Here is a 24,487-nt window from a genome sequence, read left to right on the forward strand (position 1 = left end):
AACAGATGGGTCTTGGAGAATGACAGTGGATTATCGTAAACTCAACCAGGTGGTAACTCCAATTGCAGCTGCTGTTCCAGATGTAGTATCATTGCTTGAGCAAATCAGTACATCCCCTAGTACCTGGTATGCAGCTATTGATCTGGCAAATGCTTTTTTCTCAATAGCTATTAGTAAGGACCACCAGAAACAGTTTGCTTTCAGCTGGCAAGGTCAGCAATATACTTTCACTGTCCTACCTCAGGGGTATATCAACTCTCCAGCCCTATGTCATAATCTTGTTCGCAGAGACCTTGATCGTTTCTGCCTCCCACAAGACATCACACTGGTCCATTATATTGATGATATCATGTTGATTGGACCTAGTGAGCAAGAAGTAGCAACTACTCTAGATTTACTGGTAAGGCATTTGCGTGTCAGAGGATGGGAGATAAATCCAACAAAAATACAGGGGCCTTCCACCTCAGTAAAATTTCTAGGTGTCTAGTGGTGTGGGGCATGTTGAGATATCCCTTCTAAGGTGAAAGATAAATTGCTGCATCTGGCCCCTCCCACAACCAAAAAAGAGGCACAACGCCTAGTTGGTCTTTTTGGATTTTGGCAACAACATATTCCTCATTTGGGTGTGCTACTCCGGCCCATTTATCGAGTGACCAGAAAAGCTGCTAATTTTGAGTGGGGACCTGAACAAGAGGAGGCTCTGCGACAGGTCCAGGCTGCTGTACAAGCTGCTCTGCCACTTGGGCCGTATGATCCAGCAGATCCAATGGTGCTGGAAGTGTCACTGGCAAATAGAGATGCTGTCTGGAGCCTTTGGCAGGCCCCTACAGGAGAATCACAATGCAGACCCTTAGGATTTTGGAGCAAAGCCTTACCATCTGCTGCAGATAACTACTCTCCTTTTGAGAAAGAGCTTTCAGCCTGCTACTGGGCCTTAGTAGAGACTGAACGCTTAACCATGGGCCACCAAGTTACCATGAGACCTGAGTTGCCTATCATGAGTTGGGTGTTGTGTGACCCACCAAGCCATAAAGTTGGGCATGCACAGCAGCACTCTATTGTAAAATGGAAATAGTATATACCAGATAGGGCCACAGCAGGTCCTAAAGGCACAAGTAAGTTACATGAGGAAGTGGCCCAAATGCCCGTGGTTTCCACTCCTGCCACATTACCTTCTCTTTGGTAGAAGGTAAGAGCTATGGCCTCTTGGGGAGTTCCTTACAGTGAATTGACTGTGGAAGAGAAAACTCGGGCCTGGTTTACAGAACGTTCAGCATAATATGCAGGTACCACCCAAAAGTGGACAGCTGCAGCATTACAACCCTTTTCTGAGGTGTCATTGAAGGACAGTGGTGAGGGGAAATCCTCCCAGTGGACAGAACTTTGAGCAGTGCACCTGGTTGTTCATTTTGCTTGGAAGGAAAACTGGCCAGAGGTGCGTTTGTATACTGACTCATGGGCTGTTGCTAATGGTTTGGCTGCATGGTCAGGGACTTGGAAAGACCATAATTGGAAAATTGGTGACAAAGAGACCTGGGGAAGAAGTATGTGGATAGACCTTTCTGAGCGGGCTACAAACATGAAGATATTTGTGTCCCATGTGAATGCACACCAGAGGGTGACTTCAGCAGAGGAAGATTTTAATAATCAAGTGGATAAGATGACCCGTTCTGTGGATACCAGTCAGCCTCTTTCCCCAGCAACTCCTGTCATTGCACAATGGGCTCATGAACAAAGTGGTCATGGTGGTAGGGATGGAGGTTATGCGTGGGCTCAGCAACATGGACTTCCACTCACCAAGGCTGACCTGGCTACAGCCACTGCTGAGTGCCTAATCTGCCAGCAGCAGAGACCCACACTCAGCCCCCGATATGGCACCATTCCCCGAGGTGACCAGCCAGCTACATGGTGGCATGTTGACTACATTGGACCACTCCCTTCATGGAAGGGGCAGCGATTTGTTCTAACTGGAATAGACACATACTCTGGATATGGGTTTGCTTTCCCTGCACGCAGTGCTTCTGCCAAAACTACCATCCGTGGGCTTATAGAATGCCTTATCTATTGTCATGGTATTCCGCATAGCATTGCTTTGGATCAGGGAACACACTTCACAGCAAATGAAGTGCGGGAATGGGCACATGCTCATGGAATTCTCTGGTCTTACCATGTTCCCCATCATCCAGAAAATATTGATAGAATGGTGGAATGGCCTTTTGAAAACTCAATTACGGTGCCAACTAGGTAGCAAAAACTTGAAAGGCTGGGGTAATGTTCTCCAGGAAGCTGTGTATGCTCTGAATCAGCATCCGCTGTATGGTGCTGTTTCTCCCATAGCCAGGATCCATGGGTCCAGGAACCAAGGGGTGGAAATGGGTGTGGTACCACTCACTATTACCCCTAGTGATCCACTAGGAAAATTTTTGCTTCCTGTCCCTGCTACCCTGAGCTCTGCTGGTCTACAGGTTTTAGTTCCAAAACGGGGAGTGCTTCCTCCAGGAGAAACAGCAATGATACCACTGAACTGGAAGTTAAGATTGCCACCTGGTCACTTTGGGCTACTTATGCCTCTGGATCAACAAGCCAAGAAGGGAATTACATTATTGTCTGGGGTAATTGGCCCTGACTATCAGAAAGAAGTAGGACTGCAACTACATAATGGAGGTAAAGAAGAGCTTTCTTAGAATATAGGAGATCCCCTAGGGCGTCTATTAGTACTACCATGCCCTGTGATTAAAATCAATGGAAAATTGCCAGAACACAATCCAGGCAGGACTACCAATGGCTCTGAAACTTCAAGAATGAAGGTTTGGGTCACCCCACCAGGCAAAGAACCATGGCCAGCTGAAGTGCTTGCTGAGGGGAAAGGGAACATGGAATGGGTAGTGGAAGAAGGTAGTGATAAATATGAACTTCGACCACATGATCAGTTACAGAAACAAGGACTGTAATGCTGTTTTTTTCATGTTATACTATTTAAGTTATAAGATATCAAGTTTAAGAATGAATGTTGCCCAAGGATTTGCACCCTATTCTGGAGAGATTTAATGTGTTTCCAGTTATATGCAGGACAGTTGAGTATTGTCAGGTAAAAGAAAAAAAAATGTGTGCTTATTTGTTTTCATTTGGAAATTAAGTATGGTTTAAGGTGATATATATATAGGTGCCAAGTTGACAAGGGGTGGGCTGTCATGGTTAGGGACATGTGTCAACTTGGCCAAGTTGTGGTACCTGTTTATCTGATTGGGCAAGTACTGGCCTGTCTGTTGCAATGAGGACATTTCATAGAATTAGGTCATGATCTCGTCAGCTGCATCCACAGCTGATTCCATTTGTAATAAGCCAAAGGGGAGCGTCTTCTACAATTAGTGATGCTAAATTTAATCACAGGAAGCCTTTTAAGGAGGACTCAGAGGAGACAGATTCCATTCCTGCTTCAGCTGGTGAGCCTCTCTTGTGGAGTTCATCCAGACCCTCCATTGGAGTCATTGGTTTCACAGCCTGCCTTGTGGATTTTGGACTCTGCGTTCCTGCGGTCACGTGAGACACTTTTATAAATTTTATATTTGCAAGTGTTCCCTGTTGATTCTGTTTCCCTAGAGAACCCTAACTAATACACTATGCAATAAAAAAAAGTTAAAAACAAACAAGCAAAACAAAATATGCCATGGAAAAGCTAACGAAGATATCCATTTTTGGTGGCTAAGATTTTCATATGCTAATTGTAAAAATATTTGTATCTTCATATTTTCCTGGAATTAGGAAAATATTTAGTAATATAGGTCATTACTATAACAAGGCAGATATTTGTAAGAACTTTCTACTTGATATATATACATGGTGTACAGCGGGGATCAAATTTCATTATTTCTCCATGTGAGTATCCCATTATTGCCGCACCATTAGTTGAATTTTGTTGTTATTTTTGGTTGATTGGTTGGTTTTTGGAAGGTGCATGGGCCAGGAATCGAACCTGGGTCTCCCACATGGCAGGCAAGAATTCTGCCACCAAACTACCCTCGCACACCTCTACTTTATATTTTGCAAACATTTACAGTTTTGACAGCTGATCAAATGGTATCTAAGTTAGTGTTTAATATTTAAAATTTAAGAACTTTGCTATCTGAATTTGTAGATTTTTTTCTTGTTGCCTTAATTTTAAATTGGTTTATGAAGTACTGTGCACATACAGGTTTTACAGTGATTATATGGATACTTTATTTAAATATGCCTATGGTTAAACTAAGATATCCATTTTTGGTGGTTCTAAGTGTATTGTGTGTTTCCTTAAAATATATATATATATATCGTAGACATAGTCCCCTTTATATGTAAGAATTTCTTAGAAATAATGATTGTCACGTCAGTTGAAAAATGGGCAATAGACAATCGCAAAAATGATAATAACAGTCAATAAACATGGAAAAATGTTTGGCTTCATCATGGATCAAATAAAGCTAATTATATATATATTTTTTTTTCTCTCTTTTTTTTCCGGGGGATGCATGGTCAGGAAATCAACCCCGGGTCTCTTGCATGAAAAGCGATCATTCTACTACTGAACCACCCATGCACCTGCAATAAAGATAAACAGGGAAAAAAAAACTTGACATAATTTACTTTCTGCAAAATTTGTCATTTTAGAGTGTACAATTCAGTGGCTTTTAGTATATCCACAGAGTTGTATAAGCATCAGCATTATCTAATTTCAGAATATTTTAATCATCCCCCAGAGAAACCCCATTCCCATTAGCAGTCACTAAACTTCCCTTCCCCCCTACCCCCCAGCTGCTGGCAGCCACTAATCTACCTTCTGTTTGTAGTTATTTGTCTATTTTGGACATTTTATATAAATGGAATCATACAATATATGACCTTTTGCATCTGTTTTCTTTCCCTTAGCACAGTGATTCCAAGGTTCTTGGACATTGTAGTGTGTATCAGTGCTTCATTCTTTTTCATGGCTGAATAATATTCCCCTACATGGATATACCATATTATATTTATCCATTCATCAGTTGATAGTCATGTGAGTTGTTTGCATATTTTGGCTGTTATGAATAAATGCTGCTATGATAATTTGTTTGAGTTTTTGGGTGGACATATGTTTTCATTTCTCTTGGTTATATGTTTAGGAATGGAATTTCTTGGTTATATGGCAACTGCCGTTTTTTAAAAGAATTCCCAAATATTTTTTCAAAATGACTACACCATTTTATGTTCTTATCAGCAATGTAAGAGGGTTCCATTTTCCACACATCCTCTATAACACTTGTTAATTTCTGTCTTTTTTATTATAATCATCTTAATGGGTGTGGAGTGGCATCTCATTCTGGTGTTGATATGTATTTCCCTAATAGCTAATGATGTTGAGTATCTTTTCACGTGCTTTTTGGTCATTTGCATTTTTCTTTGGAAAAATATCTGTTTTGGAGAAATGTTTAGTCATAATGTTGTCCTATCATCATCACCACCCATTACCAAATGTCTATTTTTTTTGGAAAATGTCAAATGACAAATGTTTCTTCTTGAGTTGGAAGAGTTCTTTATATATTCCTGATATTAAACCCTTATCAAGATGTGATTTGAGGCTATTTTCTCCCATTCAGTTGGTTATCTTTTCACCCTGTGGATAATGTCCTTTGATGCCAGAACTTTTTAATTTTAATGAAGTCCAGTTTATCTATTTTTTTCCTGTTACTTGTACTTTTGGTGTCATATCTAAGAAGCTATTCCCAAACCCAAGGTTATGAAGATTTATGTCTTTAATCCTTCTAAGGATTTCATAGTTTTAGCTCTTGTATTTAGCTCCTTGATCCGTTTTAAGTTAAATTTTGTGTATAATGTGAGGTAGGGATCCAAATTCATTCTTTGCATGTGAATTGTCCCAGTACAATTTGTTGAAAAGACTATTTTCCCCATTGTGTGGAATTGTCACCCTTGCTAAAAATCAATTGACAGTTCTGGGTCAAGATGGCGGCTTAACAACGTGTGCATTTTAGTTCGTCCTCCAGAACAACTGCTAAATAACCAGAAACAGTACAGAACAGCTCCTGGGGCCACGTCAGTGACCAGACACACAGCGTACCCCAGTCTGGACCAGCTGGACCGGCTGTGAGCACCCCCCAAAACCGTGAGTTCCCAAAGCTGCAGCAGCCAGTGCCCCTCCCCGACAGGCCGCTTCCCAGAGGGGAAAGGAAAGGACTTTACCAGCAGCAGGGACTGGGCACAATCAAACGCCAATTGTGGAACTAATTAACAAATTCTGACTACTAAAAATAGGCCCCCAGCTTAGGTGAACCCAATCAAAGCGGAGGTTGCTCATTTTTGCCCCGGCACCAAGGGGGCAGGACTGACAGAAAAAGGAGGAAAAAAAAGAAGGAAACAGGTTTTTGTGACTGTGTATCTACAAAGGCTTGACTGCCTCTGGATACAGCGGCAGGACTTTTCAGGCTGCAACTGCCCCAGGCATAGGCAGCAGTGAGCTCTTTTGGGGGCTTATCTGGAGCCTGTGCCTTCCCCAGGGGAGGGGTGAAGGCCCACCCAGGTGGAATCCCTCCATCAAGAAATTCAGACACCAGGGCTTGGTAATTTGAAGCCATTAAAACCAGCCTAAAACCTCTCCTCTGTCTCCAACAAACCCCCAGCCAAAGTTAAAGGTACCGCATCATCTTATGCTGGTGGGACCTGCAGTCAGACAAGCGCCACATACTGGGCAGGATAAGAAAAACAGAGTCCAGAGACTTCACAGGAAAGTCTTTCAACCTGCTGGGTCTCATGCTCAGGGAAAACCGACGCAGGTGACTCTTTCCTCCTGATAGGAGGCCAGTTTGGTCTGGGAAAATCTGGCTGGGGTCTATAATATCTAAGCAGATCCTCCTAAGTGTGTGTGGGGGAAAGGTACCACACAAGCAGGGCAAGAAACAAGAAAACAAGAACTGAAAAATTCTCCTCTGTTAAACAAAACTTAAGCTAAAGGTTCAGATAAAGCTGAACAGAATGTCAAAGAACAGATAGACAACAAATTCATCCAGCAAGAAAACCCTAGATAAAAGAAGTGAAAGCAATCTCCAGAATAAACTAATTAAGGTAATTAAATGCCTAGATGCCAGCAAAAAATAACAAATCACACTAAGGAAATTGAAGATATGGCCCAGTCAAAGGAACAAACCAACAATTCAAATGACATACAGGAGCTGAAATAACTAATTCAGAATATACAAACAGACATGGAAAACCTCATCAAAAACTAAATCAATGAATTGAGGGAGGATATAAAAAAGGCAAGGAAGGAACAAAAAGAAGAAACTGAAAGTCTGAAAAAACAAATCACAGAACTTATGGGAATGAAAGGCAAGGCAGAAGAGATGAACAAAACAATGGAAACCTACAATGGTAGATTTCGAGAGGCAGAACATAGGATTAATGAACCAGAGGACAGAACATCTGAAATCCAACAAGAAACAGAAACTATCGGAAAAAAAAAATGGAAAAATATGAGCAGGGACTCAGGGAATTGAAAGACAAAATGAAGCTCATGAATATACGTGTTGTGGGTGTCCCAGAAGGAGAAGAGAATGGAAAAGGAGGAGGAAAACTAATGGAGGAAATTATCACTGAAAATTTCCCAACTCTTATGAAAGACTTAAAATTACAGATCCAAGAAGTGCAGCATACCCCAAAGAGAACAGATCCAAATAGACATACTCCAAGACATTTAATAATCAGAATGTCCAAGGTCAAAGAGAAAGAGAGGATCTTGAAAGCAGCAAGAGAAAAGCAATCCATTACATACAAGGGAAGCCCAATAAGACTATGCGCAGATCTCTCAGCAGAAACCATGGAGGCGAGAAGACAGTGGGATAATATATTTAAATTATTAAAAGAGAAAAACTGCCAACCAAGAATTCTATATCCAGCAAAATTGTCCTTCAAAAATGAGGGAGAAATGAAAACATTTTCAGACAAAAAATCACTGAGAGAATTTGTGACCAAGAGACCAGCTCTGCAAGAAATACTAAAGGGAACACTAGAGACAGATTCGAAGACAGAAGAGAGAGGTGTGGAGAAGAGTGTAGAAAGGAAGACTATGAGTAAAGGTAAAAGGAAGGAAAATTAGATATGACATATAAAATCCAGAAGGCAAAATAGTAGAAGAAAGTACTACCCATACAGTAATAACACTGAATGTTAATGGATTAAACTCTCCAATCAAAAGACATAGTCTGGCAGAATGGTTTAAAAAACAGGACCCATGTGTTCTAGTTTGCTAGCTGCTGGAATGCAATATACCAGAAACGGAATGGCTTTTTAAAAAGGGAAATTTAATGAGTTGCTAGTTTACAGATCTAAGGCCGAGAAAATGTCCCAATTAAAACAAGTCTATAGAAATGTCCAATCAAAGGCATCCGGGGAAAGATACCTTGGTTCAAGAAGGCTGATGAAGTTCAGGGTTTCTCTCTCATCTGGAAAGGCGCATGGTGAACACGGTCAGGGCTCCTCTCTCAGCTGGAAGGGCACATGGCAGACACAGCGTCATCTGCTAGCTTTCTCTCCTGGCTTCTGGTTTCATGAAGCTCCCCGGGAGGCATTTCCCTTCTTCATCTCCAAAGGTCGCTGGCTGGTGGACTCTGCTTCGTGGTGCTGCAGCATTCTCTGCCCTCTCTGAGTCTCTCATTCTCCAAAATGTTTCCTCTTTTATAGGACTTCAGAAACTAATCAAGACCCACTCAGATGGGTGGAGACGTGTCATCCCCTAATCCAGTTTAACAACCGTTCTTAACTAAATCTCATCAACCAGGGAGATGATCCCATCACAGTCCCAAATACACAGCATTGAATAGAGACTATTCTACCTTTAAGAAATGGGATCCATATTAAAACATGGCTTTTCTTAGGGGGCATACTTCCCTTCAAACCAGCACATTCCACCCTCTGGCCCCTAAAAAAGACATGTTTTTCCCAAATACAAAATACATTAATTTCATAACAATATCAGAAATCCTTAAACCTATCAGTAGCAATACAATGAAGTAAAAAATTAGAGACAGTATAAAATCTCATCAAGTCAGTTACAGGCATGGTCTGTCCTAAGGCAAAATTCTCTCCATTTGCTCTGGACCTTTGAAAACTCACAAGTTATTTGCTGCCAACATACAAAGGAGGAACATTCATAGGATATATATATACATTTCCATAGGGAGGAAGGAACACAGGAGTCACTGGACCCATACAGTTTCGAAAACCTGCAGGGCAAAGTCCATTAGATTTCAAAGTCTGAGACTCATTTATCCTCAGGGCTTTAGAAAGTGGCAGTCCCACCCTTTCCAAATGCCTACGCCTGCCTCTCTCTGAATGCAACCTTGGGGGATATTGGGGAGACCACCTTTCTCTCGGCTCCACCCTCTCCAAGCATTGGGGCCGCACCCGGGCTCTCTGCCATCTCCGGGGCACATGCTCAGCCCCTCCATGTGGTGGCAGCCAGGCTCTCCCCCAACCCCAAGAAATGTGCTTCACCCTCTCCAAGGCCTGAGGCGGCATGACTCTTCCACTGCAATGAGGTGGAAGGCCCATTCTCTGCCTTTGGGGCAAACTCACCCTCTCCATGGGCTTGGGTGGGTCCACTCTCCTGGTCTGAGGCTTCTTGACTTCAGACCTCAGCCTCCACGGTTTTGCCTCTGAAGTTATTTTTCCTCCAATGTGCCCCTTCTCTGAACCCCTCAGTCCAGACTGGCAGCAGCTCTGTTTATACAGGTCCCACAGCACTCTCGTTGGCTTTCTATGCAGTAGCCTTGGATCATGCCCATTAGACATAAGGAGTTTCCACAAATCTTTCCTGGATAACTCCATGTCTGATCCTGACTTTCTCTGAAATGGCTGGCTAGTTCCACATTTGTTTAAATCCACACTATACTCTGTAGTCTCCCTTTCTGTAGGCCCAGAATTTTCTGGGACCTCAATTTCTGGTTTCTTTTTACTCAAGAGTTCAGTTTTCAGCTTATCTCTTTCCTGTCGCATTTCACTATAAGCTGCAAGGAGAAACCAGACTGCACTTTCAACATTTAATTTGGAGATCTCTTCTGCTAAATATCCAAGTTCATGGCTTTTAAAATCTGCCTTCCAGCCAATACCATTAGTCAACTTTGCCAGATTATCTGCCATTTTAAAACAAGGATCACCTTCCTTCCAGTTTTCAATAACACGTGCCTCATTTCTTTCTAAGGCCTCATCAGAGGTATCTTTAGAGTCCACATTTCTACCAACAGTCTCTCCAAAACATTCTAGGCATTCTCTATCAAGCTTCTCACAAGCTTCTCTATCAAGATTCTTCCAGAATCTTCCCCTTATCCATTTAAAAAGCCACTCCAACATGCTTGGTATTTGCAAACCACAGCAGCAGCACCCCACTCCTGGTACCAAAATCTGTTCTAGTTTGCTAGCTGCTGGAATGCAATATACCAGAAACGGAATGGCTTTTTAAAAAGGGAAATTTAATGAGTTGCTAGTTTACAGATTTAAGGCCGAGAAAATGTCCCAATTAAAACAAGTCTATAGAAATGTCCAATCAAAGGCATCCGGGGAAAGATACCTTGGTTCAAGAAGGCTGATGAAGTTCAGGGTTTCTCTCTCATCTGGAAAGGCGCATGGTGAACACGGTCAGGGCTCCTCTCTCAGCTGGAAGGGCACATGGCAGACACAGCGTCATCTGCTAGCTTTCTCTCCTGGCTTCTGGTTTCATGAAGCTCCCCGGGAGGCATTTCCCTTCTTCATCTCCAAAGGTCGCTGGCTGGTGGACTCTGCTTCGTGGTGCTGCAGCATTCTCTGCCCTCTCTGAGTCTCTCATTCTCCAAAATGTTTCCTCTTTTATAGGACTTCAGAAACTAATCAAGACCCACTCAGATGGGTGGAGACGTGTCATCCCCTAATCCAGTTTAACAACCGTTCTTAACTAAATCTCATCAACCAGGGAGATGATCCCATCACAGTCCCAAATACACAGCATTGAATAGAGACTATTCTACCTTTAAGAAATGGGATCCATATTAAAACATGGCTTTTCTTAGGGGGCATACTTCCCTTCAAACCAGCACACCATGTATATGCTGTCTCTACTCAAAGGTCACAAGGCCAAGGACACAAATGGACATTTACATGTTTATAGCAGCATTATTAACAATTACCAAGTGATGGAAACAGCTAAAATGTCCATCAACAGACAGTTGACTAAACAAACTGTGACATTTACATAAGATGGAATATTATGCAGCTGTAAGATAGAATAAAGTTATGAAGTATGTAACAACATGAATGGACCTTAAGGACATTATGCTGAGTGTGATTAGCCAGAAACAAAAGGACAAATACTGTATGGTCTCACTGACATGAACTGATGTTAGTGAATAAACTTAGAATATTTCCTTGGTAACAGAAACCATCAGGAGATAGAAATAGGGTGAGATATTGGGTGATGGGAGCTGAAGGGATACAGATTATGCAACAGGACTGAATATAAGGTCTCAGATATGGACAGCACAATACTACCTAACAGTAATATAATTATGTTAAAACACTGAATGAACCTGCATGTGAGAATGATAGAGGGAGGAGGACTGGGGACATAAATGAAATCAGAAAGAAAGATAGATGGTAAAGATCGAGATGGTATAATCTAGGAATGCCTAGAGTGTATAATAATAGTGAAATGTACAATGTAGAAATTTAAGAAATGTTTTTGCCCGAGGAAGAACAAAGGAATGTCATTATTGCAGGGTGTTGAAAATAGATGATAATTAATACTTTAAAATGTCACCTTATGTGTGAGACTAAAGCAAAAAATGTTTATTTGTTACAAAATTTATATTTTGACTAGAGCATTTCCTAATATAACTCATGTAGATAGTTTGACTGAATGTCATAAGTACTTGGAATCTCAGGTAGCACATGAGATTTTGTTGGTTTGTCCAGAGTGATGCCCCGATGAATCCCAGAGTGATTTGATCAGTGACTGGAAAAGTATTTGCAAGCCCCCTTCGGGGAATGGTGAGAGTGGGGAGATATTCTCACAAGCAGTGTGGACAACCAAAGCTATAGGCTGACCCCCCAGGCTTGGGGTTTGTTCACATGAAACTTAACCCCACAAAGGATAGGTCAAGTCTACTTAAAATTTAGGCCTAAGAGTCACCCCCAAGAGAGCCTCTTTTCTTGCTCAGATGTGGCCTCTCTCTCCAGCCAAGACAATGAGCAGTCTCACCACCCTCCCCCTCTCTGCGTGGGACATGACTCCCAGGGGTGTGGACCTTCCTGGCAACGTGGGACGGGGATCCTGGAATGAGCTGAGACTCAGCATCAAGGGACTGAGAAAAACCCTAGAATGAGCTGAGAATTAACATCAGGGGATTGAGAGAACCTTCTCGACCAAAGGGGGAAGAGTGAAATGAGACTAAGTGTCAATGGCTGAGAGATTCCAAACAGAGTCGAGAGGTTATCCTGGAGGTTATTCTTATGCATTAAGTAGATATCACCTTGTTGTTCAAGATGTAGTGGAGAGGCTGGAGGGAACTGCCTGAAAATGTAGAGCTGTGTTCCAGTAGCCATGTTTCTTGATGATGATTGAACAATGATAAAGCTTTCACAATGCGACTCTGCGGATGTGAAAACCTTGTGTCTGATGCTCCTTTTAGCTACTATATCAGCAGAAGAGTAGAACATATGGAATAAAAATAAATAATAGGGGGAACAAATGTTAAAATAAATTTAGTTTGAAATGCTAGTGGTAAATGAAAGCGAGGGGTAAGGGGTATGGTATGTATAATCTTTTTTTTCTCTGTTATCATTTTATTTCTCTTTCTGTTGTCTTTTTATTTCTTTTTCTAAATGGATGCAAATGTTCTAAGAAATGATGAATATGCAACTATGTGATGATATTAAGAATTACCGATTGTATATGTAGAATGGAATGATCTCTTAATGTTTTGTTTGTTAATTTTTTTAATTAATAAGAAAGGCCAATGAAGTTCAGGGTTTCTCTCTCAACTGGAAAGGCACATGGCAAACATGGTCTGGTAGCTTTTTCTCCAGGCTTCTTGTTTCACGAAGCTCCCCCAAGGGCATTTTCCTTCTTCATTTCCAATGGTCTCTGGCTGCTTGCACTCTCGTGGTTGTTGTGGCTCTCTCGTGGCTTTCCAGCTCTCTCTAAAATGTTTCTTCTTTTAAAGGATTCCAGTAAACTAATCAAGACCTACCTGGAATGGGTGGAGTCACATCTCCCTCTAATCAAAGTCAATACCCACAATTGGGTGAATCACATCTCTGTGAAGATAATCTTATCAAGTTTCCAACCTACAGCATTGAATAGGGATTAAAAGAAAGGGCTGCGTCCACAAGATGGGTCAGGATTAAAACATGGCTTTTCTAGCGTTCAAAATCCTTTTAAACCAGCACACCCATATTCTTCATTCCTTTGTATAAATCCAGATTTCCTTTTAGTGTATTTTCCTGCTGCTTTTACCTTTTCTTGTGATGTGGGCTATTGGTTTTGGTTTCATACATCTGAAATATATATTTTTTTGTCTTCATTTTTTTTTTTTAAATATTTTTTTTATTAATAAAAAAAGAATTAACAAAACAATTAGAAATCATTCCAATCTACATGTACAATCAGTAATTCTTAATAACATCACATAGTTGCATATTCATCATTTCTTAGTACATTTGCATCGATTTAGAAAAAGAAATAAAAAGACAACAGAATAAGAATTAAAACAATAATAGAAAGAAAAAAAAACAAATAAAACAAAAACAAAAAACCTATACCTCACATGCAGCTTCATTCAGTGTTTTAACATAATTGCATTACAATTGGGTAGTATTGTGCTGTCCATTTCTGAGTTTTTATATCCAGTCCCGTTGTACAGTCTGTATCCCTTCATCTCCAATTATCCCTTCTCTTTTTTTTTTTTTAATTAACGGAAAAAAAGAAATTAACCCAACATTTAGAGATCATACCATTCTACACATGCAATCATTATGTCTTCATTTTTGAAAAATATCTTTGCTGGGTATAGAATTCTAGATTTGCTGGGTCATTTTCTTTTAATACTTTAAAGATGTTGTTATATTGATTTCTCGCTTGTATTGTTTCTAAGAAATCTGATATTATTCTTGTCTTTGTCCCTCTGTACACAGTGTATTTTTTTCTCTGACTGCTTTTTAAAATTGTTATTTCAAAAATTGACATATAATTTGCATGCCATGAAATTTGCCCTTTTCAAGTGTACAATTCAGTGGTTTTTAGTAGTCACAGAGTTGTGCAACCATCACCACTATCAAATTCCAGATTTCAATTACCCCCACAAGAAATCTCATTTCCATTAGCTCATTCCCTCCTTCCCCAGTCCCTGGCAATCACCAGTTGGCTTTCTTTCTCTGTGGATTTCTCTCTGGCTGCTTTATAATTTTTCACTTTATCACTGGCTTTAAACAATTTGATTATGATATGCCTTAGTGAATTGTTTTGTCTGAGAGATTTATTGAGCTTTTAAGATCTGTATGTTTATAATATTCATCCAGTTTAGAATTTTTTTTAAATTTCGGGGGTGCATCGTTTGGAAATCAAACCTGGGTCTCCTGCATGGAAGGTGAGCCTTCTGCCACTGAACCACCTGTGCACCCTGGCCATTATTATTTTTTAAAACTTTCTTTTTCTGTACCTCCTCTGTCTTTCCTCTCCTTCAGACTCTAATTACTTGTATATTAGGCTGCTTGAAGTCCTATAGCTTACTGATGTACTTTTCTTTTTTTTTTTTAGAAAATGTGTTGTGGTAAGAAATATACAACATAAAATTTGCCACTTTAACCATTTTTAAGTGTACAATTCAGTGACATTAATTACATTCACAATATTATGCTACTATCATCACCATCTATTACCAAAACTTTTTCATCATCCAAAACCAATTATGCAAACACTCTTTAAAATGTGTAGCTGAGCAGCTTAACAAGACAACCCTATTTAAAAATGGGCAAAGTACTCAAATAGACATTTCTGCAAAGAATATATGCAAATGGTCAATTCACACCAGAAGATGTTCAACTTCATTAGCCATCAGGCAAATGAAAATCAAAACCACGTGAGATTCTACCTCACACCGAGAATCATTATTATTAAAAAAAATGGAAAATAACAAGTGCTTGCAAGGATTTATAGAAATTGTTGTACAGTTGTTGGGGGGATAGAAAATGGTACAGCTACCATGGAAAACAGTGTGGTGAGGCCCCAAAAAAGTAAGCATAAAAGCTACCATATGACCTGGCAATCCTACTTCTAGCTCCATACCCCAAAGAATTGAAAGCAGGGATTAAACAGATATCGGTATGCCATTGTTCATAGCAGCATTATTCACAATTGCCAAAACATGGAAGCTGTCCATCATAGACTAATGGACGGAGTATGGTTTATACATATGTAGCATAATAAAAACATGGCTGGTCTTTGTCCCCAATTCCTGGAGAGATAACCTCTACATCCCAGGAATTTCTATGATGGGAGTGTTTTATTTGTTAATCATGGCTGGCCTGGAACCACACCTGATAGTTCATATGCTAATAGGATGACAGGGTGGGACTAGACACCCTGTAGTTTTAAGATAGGGCTCTGACCACCCCAGAAAGACCAACCATGTGATTAGGTCTAGAGATTGAATTCAACCACATGGGCATGGATTCATTCCTCAATGGAACCCCACATAAACTTGGGACACTGGAAGTTCAGGAGAGAGCTTCCGTGATTGAGAAGGTACATTGCTGTGCGGGAAGGGTGGCATATCCTGACTCCACATGGAGAGGACACGGGCTTGTGTGTGAGATCCTCCTAGACCTTACCATAGGTGTCTCTTCTTTTGACTTCTTATTTGTATGTTGTGACTATAATATAGTACTGTAATCTCAAGTATAGTGCTTTCAGTTAGTTCTATGAGTCATTCTAGCAAATTTCAAACCCAATGTGCTGGTGGGGATCCCTAAATTTGTAATTAACTGGTCAGAAATGTCAGTGGCGTGGGCCCCCAAACTTAAGACTGGTGTGGGAAGGACAATCTTGTAGAGGATTGCCATAACTTGCGGAGTTTGGCCTAACTCCCAGTAGTTAGAGTCAGAATTGAATTGAATTACTGCAGTATTTACGGTTGGTGTCAGAAGCTGTCAGAAGTTGATAGAAGTTTTTGCAACCTTTAGAACATACCGTGGAATATTATTCACCCATAAAAAAGAAAGAACGCTACAATACACGTGACCTAGAAAACATCACATTGAATGAAATAAGCCAGACGCAAAAGGACAGATATTGAATGACTCCGCTTATAGGAAATAACTAGAATATGCAAATTCAGAGAGATGTGTGTAGAGTATAGGTTATGAGGGTTGGGTGGGAAGCAGAGGGAGAGGGAATGGGGAGTGAATGCATAATGGCTGCAGTGTTTCTGTTTGGGATAATGATAGCACAACATTGTGAATGTAATTAACACAACTGAATTATGTGCTTGGCAGCAGTTGAGATGGGAAATTTTATGTTGTATATATGCTACCACAAATTTAAAAAAAAGTATAATTGAACTTGCAAAAAAAGTAATGGTCATTTCTGGGAGCCATACACGAAGAAGAAATTGAAAACCAGAGCTGTGTAAGCCGATGTCACTGCTGCTTGGTTGGTTGTGTATCTTGGTAATACCATTTCCATAACCTAGGTGGTTTTATACTCACCTGGGGATTGGCAAGGAGGCCTTGCCTGGGGAGTTGAAATCAGACCCTTAAATAAAACTGGCTTTCTTTAAAAATGGCACCCTCAGTGAAAGAGTTGGTGATATAAAAATCTGCCCACCAACCCAGGGAGCACAAAAGAAACTTGTCCATCCTGACCTGAGACCTTTCTCAGAGAAAGGTCTCCTTTGAGAATCCATAACCAAGGGCTTGCCCTCACTTGGGTTGAGTGCTTAAATAATACTATCTACATGGTCTAGGACCCCCAAACAAAATTAACAAAGTGGTCCAGAGTTGACAGCACCTGGGAGGCACTCTTGGCAGAGCAAATGCAACACCTCAAACATAGCGACGTGGATTCCAAATGATGAGGCCATTCTGAGGCCATATTCACAAACCCAGAACTATAAAACTTAAGAGGAAACAATCTGTCATGAATGAGAGTAACCAGATACAGCACCCATTGGTTCACTCAACTGAGAGTTCATTCCCACTGTATTAGTTAGGGTTCTCTAGAGAAACAGAATCAACAGGGAACACTTGCAAATATAAAATTTATGAAAGTGTCTCACGTGACCGTAGGAATGCAGAGTCCAAAATCCATAGGGCAGGCTGTGAAGCCGACGACTCCAATGGATGGCCTGGATGAACTCCACAGGAGAGGCTCACCAGCCAAAGCAGGAATGGGACCTGTCTCCTCTGAGTCCTCCTTAAAAGGCTTCCCATGATTGGATTTATCATCACTAATTGCAGAAGACACTCCCCTTTGGCTGATTACAAATGGAATCAGCTGTGGATGCGGCTGACGTGATCATGACCTAATCCTATGAAATGTCCTCATTGCAACAGAGAGGCCAGCGCTTGCCCAATCAGATGAACAGGTACCACAACTTGGCCAAGTTGACACCTGTCCCTAACCATGACACCCACCCTAGAAATCCAGGTAATGGAATTATTGGATAAAGAATCATACACTAGGTATTTTTTAAATGCCTAAAGACATAAAAGGAATCAACATGAGAGTAAGATGTTTAAAAATGTTAAAAATCAAAGGGCAAGGTTAAAGGAAAAATTTATCTATCCATTCACTCATTCATTCCTCTTTCATTGGACTCCTATTGTGTTTTAGATCATGTTTTGTGTCTGCGAATATAAAGGTGACTCTGGGGATAGCAAGTTGGACTCTGTCTTAGGAGATCACATCCATTTGTCCATCCACCCACCCATTTGTGCATTTATTTATCCAGCCAATCATCCACCTACCCATCTGTCCATCATTCACCCATTCATTCTCCCATCCAATCATCTATATCTATCTATCCATCCATCCACCCATCCATCCATCCAACTTTTATCTTAGAATATCCTCAAATGTCACAGTCCTGACAGATCATCTTGTTCAACTTTCAACTCTCTTGTTGTACAGACAAAGAATCTGAGACCCAGTAACCCAGAAATCACTTTTCTAAGTTTCTAAGTGTTTGGGTGTGTATTAGCTAGGGTTCTCTAGAGAGACAGAATCAGCAGGAAATATCTGTATGTAAAATTTATAAAAGTGTCTCATATAACTTTTGAGGAATGTAAAGTCTAGAATCTGTAGGGCAATCTGTGAAGCCGGTGACTCCGATGAAGGGTCTGGACAAATTCCACAGGAGAGGCTTGCCAGCCGAAACAGGAAGAGAGACAGTCTCTTCTGAATCCTCCTTAAAAGCCTTCCAGTGATTAAATTAAATGTCACTTATTGCAGAAGGCACTCCCCTTGGCTGATTACAAATGCAACGCAGCCAACATGATCATGATTTAAATCTATGAAATGTCCTCATAGTAACAGACAGGCCAGCACTTGCCCAACCAGACAAACGGGCACCACCACCGCCTAGCTAAGTTGACGCATGAACCTGACCATGACAGGATGATAGAACTGGAATGAGAGCCAGGAGCCTTGCCACCTGGCATCCCTTCCAGTATGTCCTGCCCCTCCTGAGCACTTGCTCTGCAGTCATCTGAGCTCTGAACACCTATATCAATGCTCCCTTTCCCAGGTGGACTCTTCACTCCTCATGGGCAGAGTCCCCACAACCCAGTCCTGTTAGCTGGTGGTGACAATGAGAAGTGACATGGTGACCTAGCTCGTGAGTGACAGAAATGGGTGTCTAGGTCTTATCTTGCTCTTACCTCTATCCCCCAACCCCTGCCACTAAAAGATCATGAGGACCAGGTCTCCGTTTTCCCTTTCCCAGGGTGGGTCTCAGAGAAGGTGATCCGAGTCCTGCTGGTTAAGGGACCCGGCAGGAGAGGCTGGGCTGGTGGTTTTTCATCTGCACACCTGGTGTTTCTCAGCCTGGGGGTCTCTCATTCCCTCTGCTGCCTCTTCAACCAAGGGATGGAGGGGAGGTCGAGGCTCCGAGTACTCCTTCTCCCTCCTGAGATGAGACCTGAGTGTTGGCTACAGCCCAGGAGAGTGTTTCCCCAGGGTGTGGGTGAACTTAAGAGGTTCCTGGTCAAGGTTATACAACACAGAACCACTCTTCCCTTTGCAGGGCTCTCAGTCTGCCTCAGTACTTCCAGGGGACGGTCTCAGTTTTTGCTAGACTATCTAACACTTTTATAACATTGGCTAGTCCCCTTCCCCCCTCAACCCCCCTCCCACTTTTTTAACAAAGCAAGCTCAGAGCTCTGGGACTATGCCTCCAGCCGGGAACAATGTCAACTTACAACTTAACGTTATTTATGTCGTATTTATTTTCATGGTTTACCTTCTATTTATGGCCAGTGATACTGGTTTTCCATTTACAGAAATGACACAAAAAAGATTCCTTTTAAAATAAATGTATTAAGCAAACAGTCAACTTCAAAAAAATATATAAAGTAAATAGTGCCACAGGTGGTAAACTGATAGGGCAGAAAGTCTGCCATTCGTGACCGAAGTTGGGGAAATCAGAGCCCTGGGAATGGAAACTCTTCCACTGTCCCACCTCCTGGCTCTTCTCCTACAGGGAAGTTCGCTGAGACAAATGGCTGGGACCAAGGACATTTGGGGCTCCATTTCCATGGGGTGGAACATTATTAAGTAGGCCAATCTTGGGGCCGATCCGTCTTTCTGGACCACTCCAGCAGGCTGGGAGGGAAGCCTACCCGAAGGCCATGTTTTGAACACTGCCCTGAGCTGGCACAGGGCTCCTCCTTCTGTGTTGGCTGGAACTCAGTTCTTGGCTTGCGCTTTCCTCACTGTGAAATGGTAAGATCCCGAGGGCTGCTGAGCCCTGCGAGTGACCTCTGAGGCGAAGAGGAGGCCTTTTGGTCTTTGGCTTCAGGCAAAATAGAGCCTTCCAGCTTGGCCCCCCAAGTTCTTCATTGTGATTTGGAGGTCAGAGCCACAGTCCCTGTGTGTAACCAAATGCTCCTTTGCTGGGCCTCGGCCTTTCTTTGTTTATATGTTTCCCTGCAGGACCTCATCGGGGGAGGGGCTGAGGAGGGCTGAGATGCCTGGGTTTGGGAAACTGGATTCCTGACATCTGCTGCAATCCCTGTTAATGCTGTCAGCAGCTCTGTAGCACACTCCGTTTGCTCTTTAACAACCACCAGACTCCTTCCCTCTGGCGTCTGGGATTTTGGGTACACACTCTCAGGAGGTGGAAGCGCCTGGGGTTGCTGCCATTTCCTGCCAGTCTAGTACCTTGAATTCTTAATCTGGAATGTGATCTTGGAGGCTTCAGGCCCAGCAACGGCCCCACCCCCAGGCCTCAGAGCCCCAGCCCCCGGCCGCTAAACAGAGGTGCTGGCTGGGCTTCCTCAGTGACCCCGGGACTGGAAATCCAGAAGTAAAAGGCCTTGGAGGGGCAGGCTTACCTGGGTGGGGGTGGGGCTGGGAGAGGGGGGCTCAGGCATCAGTCCTGGCTTCCAGGCTGGAGCCCCAGGATCTCGAGGTCTCTAGGAGGCAGGGCCCTCCGCGGGGTTCTCTGGAAAGCAGCAGGCAGGCCCCCGGGCACTGAGGCCTCAGAACCCCACGCTGCTCCGGCCTTCGCGTCTCCAGAAAGCTGAGATCTGCTCCAGGGTGACGCGGGGCTGGAGGCCCCACTCAGGCTCAGGGCTCCCTGGCCGCGGCCTCCAGGCCTGGGGGCTCCCCAGCTGCCTGGCGGCCTCGGGTCTCGGCCCTGGCTCGGCCCAGCTCACCAGGCCTCTGGCCTGGGGCCTCTCCTCCCAGGGCTGCGGCACCCAGAAGGTGCTGCGGGCTGGGGCCTGCGGTGGGGTTCTGGGAACCACGGAGCCGGGGGTGCAGGCTGGGGCTGCGGGGGCCGGGGGGGCCGTGGCTCGGGCCTCCAAGGTGCCCCCGGGGGAGGCGAGGTCCGGGACTTGGTCCGTCAGGAGGGGGACCGCCGAGCTGTACCAGTCCTCGGAGCGCTCGCGGGGGCTGCCTGTGGGCTCGATCCATAGCTCTCCCCCAGGGCGCCAGACCAGGGTGGGGGGGTGCTTGCCGGGGTCAGGGCGCAGAGAGCGGCGGAACAGTCGTTCGGCCAGCACAGCCGTGGTCAGGAGGAAGAGGGCGGCGAAGGAGGCCAGGGTCAGCATGATGGGGATGCAGGGCCCGCAGGGGAGCGGGGCCCACGGGACCATGGGCCCAGGAGGCTGCTCCGGAGTCGGGGGCATCTGGGAGACACGGAGGGGGTGGTCTGGAGAGGAAGCAAGTGAGTCCGAGTCGACACACCCCAGAGAGGCCGCGAGTGTCAAAGAGAGTGAGAAAACAGGAACTCCTGGGTGCTATCTACGTTACCACAAGAAAAACAAAAGAGTGAGCGAGTCAGGAGACCTCAGCTGGCTGCCAGGCCCTCCTGTTCAGGCTCCCCAGACCCTTTCTGGAAGCCCCCTTTCCCTCCCAGACCCCAGGGAGCCTCGGACAAAATCTTAAGGGTCCCAGGACCCATCTCCTCCCGTCTAGGAGTCCTCAGGTCTGGCTGAGGCCTAGGGAGGACGTGATCGTGAGGAAACGGGAGCCTCCCCTCCTAGCCCCTGCCCAGCTTGCACGGTCTTCTGCGGGAACCCCTGGGGGCACCTCAGCCTCTCCTTGGAGCTGGTCTTGCTGTCTGTGAGCTCTGTCTCGGCCACCACCTCCCACCTGTCCCTGCCCCTCCAGTCTGGCCCCTCTCTGTCTCCCCCATCGGGCTCTGCCCATCTCTGTCTCCCCCGGGGGAGAGAGCCCCCACGCCTCCACCCCTCCATCCATCTGCAGGGGCTCCTGCACCCCTCCCCTCACCTCCACTCAGTCCCGGGGGGCTCCTCTCTGTCCCTTCAAAGCCGCTTTTCCCTGCTCAGGGCGGTGGCCCCAAGTGCGAGGAGGGCTGGCCCCACAGGAGCCGGAAGGGGGGGCAACCTGCCCCAACTCCTCCTGCCCCCGACCAGGGTTTCCAAGGCAACCTGAGGGGATGTGGTCACTGCGGGGAGGAGGCATTTCCTGGGGTGAGGTGGGGCTGGCGTGGGCGGTGGCTCTTTTGAACCGGGTCTCACCCCATGGCCAGGCCCCAGGCCCCAGAACTTTCCTCCAGAAACCAGGAAGGAGGAGGTGGAGACTCCAGCCCATCCCAGAGCGCCGTGGAACCGAGACCTGCCTGTGCCTGGAAGGTTGCCCACTGTAACTGTCCTGTCCTTGACTTCAGACCACCTAGGCCCAATTTTGGTTGGAAAATACCCGCCAGGTGAGGCTTCCATAACAAATGGCAGCACTCTGGGTAGAAGGCCTGTTTCCGAGATCCCGGACACCTGCCGTGTCCGTTCCTCCCCCCTGGTGCCGAGAGCCAGGGGTCAGGAAGAGCCACCCGGCAGGCACCCGGGGGTAGGTGTGGTGGGGCATGAGGGTACCTGGAGTTGAGGAGACTTTGCAGAGATTCTCTAGTTCGACTCGTTCACTGACAGATGGAAAGAGCGAGTCCCGCGGAAGGCAGGTGACGTGCCCAAAGTCACACCGCCCACGCGGGTGGGAGGGAGGGGGACGCAGAGATATAAATACATGCTTCCTCTGGCGAGCTCCCCGAACACAACAGCAACTCTTAACAGTGGTTAATAATTCGTTTTGCAAAATGACAGCCCCGTAATGTGAAAGGCTACACAAATACGTTGAAACGTCGGCATCTTACAAAAGGAGGCTGCAGGGGCAGCTGACTCTATTTTCGTGCAAAGAATAGAGTTCCTGTATACCTGTCCCCATTATTAACATTTTGCATTAGTATGATACCTTGGCTACAACTGATGCGGGGATACTATTCTAATTGTACTATAAAGTGTGGTCAATAGTTGACAGTGATGTTCCCTGTTTGTGTTGTATAGACCTATGGTGGTGGTTTTGTTTTTTAACATTTTCTATTGTTTTTTAACATTTTCTATTCTAGTTAACATACGTATCATTTAAAATTCCCCCCTTTAACCACCTCAGAGATATAATTCAGTGCTGTTAACTAAATTCACAACGTTTCGCTACCATCACCACCAAGAATTTGATGAGATTTGAAGCCTTAAAATAAAATCTGAAAATTGTGATGTATGTTCTCTCTTATGTGTGTATGTATGCTTACATAATTTAACCATAGACCAAATAAAAAGTAGTGATTCACACTTATGTATAAGACAATTTCAAGTGCTATAAAATATTTGTAAAATGTTTGAATACTAATTAGCCCATATATTCTCGATGGGGGCAATATCACCTCTGAATACTGGTTCCTGGGGAGGCAGAAAGCTTTTATTCTTTATGAATAAAGCACACTAACTTACGGCACATAAACAGATATCACTGTTTATCAGTCTACCTGTGGTACTGAAAGTACATGGGGTAGGGTGCACGGGTAGTTTAGTGGTTAGAGTACCTGCCTTCCATGCGGGAGACCGGGGTTCAGTTCTCGGAGCATGCACAAAAAAAAGTACATGGGGATAATAATGCCTAAGAGTTGCTTCCAGGAAACCTCTTTGGTTGCTCGTATTTGGTCTCTCTCTCTCTCTCTAAGCACAACTCTGCAAGGAAAATTATGACCCTCCCCTGCTCCGTGGGACATGACCTTCAGGGGTGAAACTGATGACAGTCTCCTTGACAATGACAGACATGACTCCCAGGGCTGAGCCTAGCTCTGGGATCATGGGATCAACACCAGCTTCTGAACTAAAAGGGGGAAAAGAAATGTGATAAAATAAGGTCTCAGTGACTAAGAAGTACAAACAGAGTTCAGAGGCTGTTTGGAGGCTACTCATATGCACGCTTAAGCTAGATATTGCTCGTTGCCATGGTTTGCCATACGCCAACAAACTTCATTCCTCTTACCCCTAAAGAACACCTAGGGCTCTAACTGAGACTCGACAGAGGTTTCATGTACTACGTTTACTTCCCCGACACCTATAACCTCCAGAGGGTTCCTGGGCCAGAACCCCAGAGGGACCAGCCTCTCCAAGAATTCTAACAAATTCCATCCTCCTGTTCTGTATCATTCTATATCACCTACTTTTTCAACGTGAAAAAGTTAGAATGGGCATAGCCCAAAGACCCCTATAGATTAGGAATAGAATCAAAGGAGAAGGAGGCGTTATAACAGAGAAGATGGGATTTAACAAGTAAGTATGACTGCTGGATCACTATAATGATATTTCTTTTAGCTTCCAGTGTTATGAAGCAGCTAGAAGGAAAAACCTAAAAATGTGGAATGGTAACCCATACCAGACTTTGAAATCTGTTCTGCAATTGCTTGTTAAAATGTAC

General features: G+C 43.9%; 1 protein-coding gene across 4 annotated transcripts; it reads right to left on the reverse strand.

The window, feature by feature from the left end:
- Positions 1 to 19,440: 19,440 nt before the first annotated feature.
- C23H16orf54 (chromosome 23 C16orf54 homolog) lies at positions 19,441 to 22,661 on the reverse strand. Of its 4 annotated transcripts, none has more exons than XM_077140237.1 (2): positions 22,004 to 22,112; positions 19,441 to 21,399 (listed from the first exon to the last, which is right to left on the reverse strand). In XM_077140237.1, the coding sequence occupies exon 2, from the start codon at positions 21,397 to 21,399 to the stop codon at positions 20,749 to 20,751; it is 651 nt and encodes a 216-aa protein (XP_076996352.1). In that variant the 5' UTR covers positions 22,004 to 22,112; the 3' UTR covers positions 19,441 to 20,748. The 4 variants fall into 4 exon arrangements, with proteins under 4 accessions (XP_076996352.1, XP_076996351.1, XP_076996349.1 ...); XM_077140236.1 differs by lacking the exon at positions 22,004 to 22,112 and adding an exon at positions 22,606 to 22,661 and having other exon boundaries at positions 19,442 to 21,422; XM_077140234.1 differs by having other exon boundaries at positions 19,443 to 21,514; positions 22,004 to 22,118.
- Positions 22,662 to 24,487: the final 1,826 nt, after the last annotated feature.

This window comes from Tamandua tetradactyla, chromosome 23 (assembly GCF_023851605.1).
Source record: "Tamandua tetradactyla isolate mTamTet1 chromosome 23, mTamTet1.pri, whole genome shotgun sequence".
Classification (NCBI taxonomy): Eukaryota; Metazoa; Chordata; class Mammalia; order Pilosa; family Myrmecophagidae; genus Tamandua; species Tamandua tetradactyla.

What these genes read in the sequence shown, in the direction of transcription:
- C23H16orf54 (XM_077140237.1), bottom strand. Translation starts at nt 21,399, where the DNA reads ATGCCCCCGACTCCGGAGCAGCCTCCTGGGCCCATGGTCCCGTGGGCC.